At 44.5% G+C, this 5,589-nt stretch overlaps 1 protein-coding gene across 1 annotated transcript in view; it reads right to left on the bottom strand.

The window, feature by feature from the left end:
• The window catches only part of Mark3 (MAP/microtubule affinity-regulating kinase 3), a 74,984-nt gene that overhangs the window by 60,954 nt on the left and 8,441 nt on the right, over window positions 1–5,589 (bottom strand). The window contains exon 3 of the mRNA XM_013012886.1: window positions 4,426–4,614. Coding sequence (XP_012868340.1) covers window positions 4,426–4,614 — 189 coding nt within the window. The remainder of the gene's footprint in view (window positions 1–4,425; window positions 4,615–5,589) is intronic.

The following is a 5,589-nucleotide window of genomic DNA, read 5'->3' on the forward strand; positions in this document are numbered from 1 at the left end:
GGAGGCTGCAATGCTTGGTAAGAAATGTACGCATTATCCTGCCCATGTAATTGTAACCCCTCTGTACAATATGTTCACAAATAAAATAAAATAATTAAAAAAAAAAGAAACTTCAGGTTGGAAATGTGGCTTAGTGGTAGAGTGTTTGCCTAGTATGCATGAAGCCCTGGGTACCATATAACAGAAAAAGCCGGAGTGGCACTGTAGCTCAAGTGGTAGAGTGCAGCCTTGAGCAAGTGGTAGAATGTAGCTCAGAGGCAGTGCCCAGCCCCTGAATTCAAGCCCCAGGAAAGAAAGCAAATGAAGAAAGGAAGGAAGGAAGGAAGGAAGGAAGGAAGGAAGGAAGGAAGGAAGGAAGGAAGGAAGGAAGGAAGAAAAAAGAAAGGAAGGAAGGAAGGAAGAGGGAGAGAGAGAAAGAGAAAGAAAGAGGGAGGGAGGGAGGGAGGAAGGGAGAGGAAGAAGAGAAAGGAAGGAAGGGAGAGACAGATGGGAAAGGAGGAGGGAGGGAAAAAGGGAGGGAAGGAGGGAGAGAGGGAGGGAGGAAGGGAGAGGAAGAAGAGAAAGGAAGGAAGGGAGAGACAGATGGGAAAGGAGGAAGGAAGGAAGGAAGGAAGGAAGGAAGGATGGAAGGAAGGAAGGAAGGAAGGAAGGAAGGAAGGAAGGAGTGGGGGGGGCTGGGAAGGTGGCTCAGTGGTAGAGTGCTTGCCTCGCAGGCATGAGGCCCTGGGTTCAATTCCTAAGCACCACATAAGCAGAAAAAGCTGGAAGTGGTGCTGTGGCTCAAGTGGTAGAGTGCTAGCCTTGAGTTGAAGAGGTGAAGGACAGCACCCAGGCCCATCACTGACCAAAAAAGAGAAAGGGGGGGGGGAATAGGGAGAGAAGGGAAAGGAAAGGACAGAGAGGGGGAGAGAGAGGGAGAGGGGAAGGGAGAGCGAGAGGGAGAGAGAGAGGGGGAGGGAGAAAGAGAGGGAGAGAGGGGGGAGAGAGAGAGGAGAGAGAGAGAGAGAAATTCAGATAGGCACTAATGGCTCATGCCTGTAATCCCAGCTACCCAGGAGGCTGAGATTTTAGGAGTATGATTCAAAGCCAGCTTGGGCAGGAAAGTCTGTGAGATGCTTACCACCAATTAACCACCAAAAAAATCCAGAAGTAGACCTCTTTTTATTTCTTGATCAGTCATGGGGCTTGAACTCTGGGCCTGTGCACTGTCCCTCAGCTCTTCAGCTCAAGGAGAGTGCTCTACCACTTGAGCCACAGCGCCACTTCTGGTTTTCTGAGTGATTTATTGGAGATAAAGAGTCTCATAGACTTTCCTGCCCGGACTGGCTTTGGCTGGCTTTGAACTGCGATTCTCAGATCTCAGCCTCCTGAGTAGCTAGGATTACAGGTGTGAGCTACCAGCACCTGGCTAGAAGTAGAGCTCTTGCTCTACTTGTAGATTGCTGAGTTCAAGCCCCACCACACACACACTCACACATGTCTTCAAAGCTAGGCACCAGTGGCTCATGACTGAGTTCAAGCCTCACCATACACACATACACATACACATACACACACACACACACACACACACACGCACGCACACACGTCTTCAAAGCTAGGCACCAGTGGCTCATGACTGTAATCCTAGCTACTTAGCAAACTGAGATCTGAGAATCACAGTTCAAAGCCAATCCCTGGCTAGAAGTAGAGCTCTTGCTCTACTTGTAGATTGCTGAGCTCAAGCCCCCCCTCCCCCCCCCACATCTTCAAAGCTAGGCACCAGTGGCTCATGACTGTAATCCTAGCTACTTAGCAAACTGAGATCTGAGAATCACAGTTCAAAGCCAATCCCAACAGGAAAACAAATGAGACTATTATATCCAATTGATCGCTAAAAAGCCAGAGAGGAGTCAGGGAAAGTGGCTTAGTAGTAGCATGCTTGCCTAATATGCATGAAGCCCTGGATTTGATTCCTCATAAATAGAGAAAGCTGGAAGTGGCGCTGTGGCTCAAGTGGTAAGAGTGCTAGAGCCTTGAGCAAAAGAAGCTCAGTGACAGTGGCCAGACCCTGAGTTCAAGTCCCAGCTCTGGCAAAAAAAAAAAAAAAAAAGCCAAAGGGGCTCAAGTATGCTAGTTAGCCTTGAGGAAACTGCCAGGAATAGCACAAAAAAGCAGCAATATTATGATGATAGTCATTTAATAATTTTTTTTCTACATTTTGTTTTGGTGGTGCTAGAGTTGAACTCAAGGCCTCATGCTTGCTAGACAAGTACTACCTAATCCTTTTTCACTTTGTTGTTGTCATTGGTGGTGGGGCTTGAACTCAGGGCCTGGACACTGTGCCTGAACCCTATTGCTCAAGGACAGTGCTGTACTAATTGGAGCTGCAGCTCCACTTCCAGATTTCTAGCTGTTAACTGGAGATAAGAGTCTCATGGAGCGGTTGGGAAGGTGCTCAGTGGTAGAGTGCTTGCCTTGCATGCATGTGGCGCTGTGTCTCAAATGGTAGAGCGCTAGCCTTGAGCTGAAGAGCTGAAGGACAGCGCCCAGGCCCAGAGTTTAAAGCCCCACGACCGGATCCCCAAAAACAAAACAAAATAAAAAAAAGAGTCTTATGGAGTTCCCTGCCCAGGCTGGCTTCAAACCACGATTCTCAGGTCTAAACCTCTTGAATAGCTAGGATTACAGGCCTGAGCCACTAGCACCCGCTCTTTGAGGTTTTTTGTTGCTTTTTTGTTGGCTGTGGGGCTTGAACTCTGGGCCTGGGTACTGTCCCTGAGCATTTCAGCTCAAAGTGAGCACTCTTACCACTTAAGCCACAGTGCCACTTCTGGTTTTCTGGTGGTTAATTGGAGATAAGAGTCTCAAGACTTTCCTGCCCAGGCTGGCTTTGAACTGCGATCCTGTGATCTCAGCCTCCTGAGTAGCTAGGATTACAAGCATGGCCTCTTTTGGTATTTTTGAGATAGAGTCTCACTTTTAGTCCTAGACAGGCCTGAACAGCAATTCTCCTATTTGCTTTCTCCTATATATACTTTTTGTGTGGCTAAGATGACAGGCAAGAACTATTGTGCCAGAATTTTACTGATAAAGATGGGGGTCTCAAACTATTTTTCCTGATCTGTCTCCTAAGTATCTAGGATTACAGGCATGAACCACCAGTGCCTGGCAACTACCATATAGTTTTATAGCTACTGGAGGGAGACAAGACAATTCCAATATGATATAATGAGAAGCCCAAGAATTCACAAGTAACATATATCCAAAGTAGTAATACTACAGTGAAATCCCTTGATATAATACACAGAAAGAAAAAAAAAAAAGAATGACAAGAAAATAAAACAGGTTTGGATGGGAAGATGAACAGTAGTGAGAAGAGATAAATAATATGATAGAAGTTTATTTACATGTATAAAAACAGAACAGAGCCGGACACTGATGGCTCACACCTGTAATCCTAGCTACTCAGGAGGCTGAGATCTGCAGATTGCGGTTCAAAGCCAGCCTGGCAGAAAAGTTCATGAGACTCTGATCTCCCAATAAGCCACCAAAAATCTGGAAGTGGTGCTATGATTCAAGTGGTAGAGTGCTAGCCTTGAGCTGAAGAGCTGAGGGACAGAATGCAGGGCAGGGGCTAGGAATGTGGCTTAGTGGTACAGTACTTGCCTAGAATGCACAAAGCCCTGGGTTCAATTCCTTAGTACCAACCACATAAGCAAAAAAACCAGAAATGGTGCTGTGGCAAAGGACAGTGCCCAGGCCCTGAGTTTGAACCCCAGGACTGGTGGGGGAGGAGGAGAGGGAGAACAAAAAACCAACAACAACAACAGAAGAAAGCTTGGCACTGGTGGCTTATACATGTAATCCTAGCTACCCAGGAGGCTGAGATCTGAGAACCAGGGTTTTAAACTAGGCCAGGGGAGGCTGAGATCTGAGAACCAGGGTTTTAAACTAGCCCCGGTAGTAAAGTCCATGAGATTCTTATCTCTAATTAACCACCCCAAAACAAGAAGTGGAGCTATGGCTCAAAACGGTAGAGTGCTAAACCTTGAGCAAAAAAGTTCAGGGGCCACGCACAAGGCCCTGAGTTCAAGCTCCATGACAGACGCAAGAAAGAAAAGAGAAAGAGAGAGAAAGGAGAGAAAGGAAAGAAAGGAAAGGAAAGGAAAGGAAAAGAAAGGAAAAGAAGGAAGGAAAAGAAAGAAAGAAAGAGAGAGAGAGAGAGAACGAACGATACCTAAGAAAATTGTTTTAAGGAAGTGTGATAAGGGAGGTTGATCAGGATATATTGTACACGTATATGTGTATGTATATAAATGTCACAATGAGACCCCACTGTATAACAAAGATATGTTCTTTTTTAAAAAAGGAAATTAATTTTTAAAAATCCCCAATACATGCACTTTCTTCTTCCAGCACAACAAAAATAAGCACAGGTATTACCTCTCTGCCTGTAAGGATGTGTCTTGCCAATTTCACTTTTGCAAAATTCCCCTTGCCGATTGTTTTCAACAGTCTGTAGTTTCCGATGTGAGGTTGCTCATCTGCACAGGAAGCTATTGAGTTTCTACACCTTGCTCCAGAGCGCCCAGTACGGGAGGTAACTTCTTGCCTCCCATCTCCATGTGAGGTGTGCTACAATGTAATGTACACAAAGACAAGGAAATGAGAGAACATGAAGTACTTGCCAAGTTTTAAGAGGTTCTAGCAGAAGAAACAAAAGATTAAGGCTTTATTTAATCTTAATTTTACAGTATATCCAGCAGTACAAAGGAACTTTATCCACATAATACAAATTTATGAGGAAAACAAAGAAAATGTAACAAGAAAAAGACCAAATGTTGCTTGCAGTTCAACTGGGTAGTCAGATATAATGTAGAGCCACAGTCCCTAGAGTTCATGATTTTTTGACTTTATGTATTGGTGCTAAAGCCAAACATTCAGTAAAAACTGTACTTTTAAGTTTGAATTACGTTTTTCTGTGACTCTCTCAGTGCACACCCTGTTGGCCATTTAGATGAGAATAAACAATCAAGATTCTACAGTATACTATGGTGCCAGTTTTTAGGTAGAGTTATTATATAAATAGCCCACAAGTAGGCTTGTGTTATGTGATTTTGACAGACTAAAGGCTAATGTAAATATTCAGACCACATGTAAGGAAAACTAGGCTAAGCTATGACAGTTGGTCATTTATAAAAATGGGTATTAAGTATGGTATTTTCAACTTTAGACCAGACCAGGTTACCAGGACACAGACCCACGGTAAATTGAGGAGCATCTGTATTTAGAATCTGTGGCATTCCCATAAAATAGAAATAGGACTGCCTTCTGGTCACAGAGTATAACTTCCCTACATGTTACCAACTACACCTGCACATCTAATCCTCACCACAACTTGTAAAGCCTGACTCTATGTCTTCGCTCATGAGATGATTCAGGGGCTAAATGAGAAATTCAGAGAATTTACTTATTTCTTTTTATCACTATGATGTTGAAAGAACTTTGCTCCATGGGCTGGGAAGGTGGCTCAGTGGTAGAGCGCTTGCCTTGCATGCCTGAGGCCCTGGGTTTGATTCCTCAGCACCACATAAGCAAAAAGAAAAA

Source organism: Dipodomys ordii, unplaced genomic scaffold (assembly GCF_000151885.1).
Source record: "Dipodomys ordii isolate 6190 unplaced genomic scaffold, Dord_2.0 Scaffold2, whole genome shotgun sequence".
In the NCBI taxonomy this organism is placed as follows: Eukaryota; Metazoa; Chordata; class Mammalia; order Rodentia; family Heteromyidae; genus Dipodomys; species Dipodomys ordii.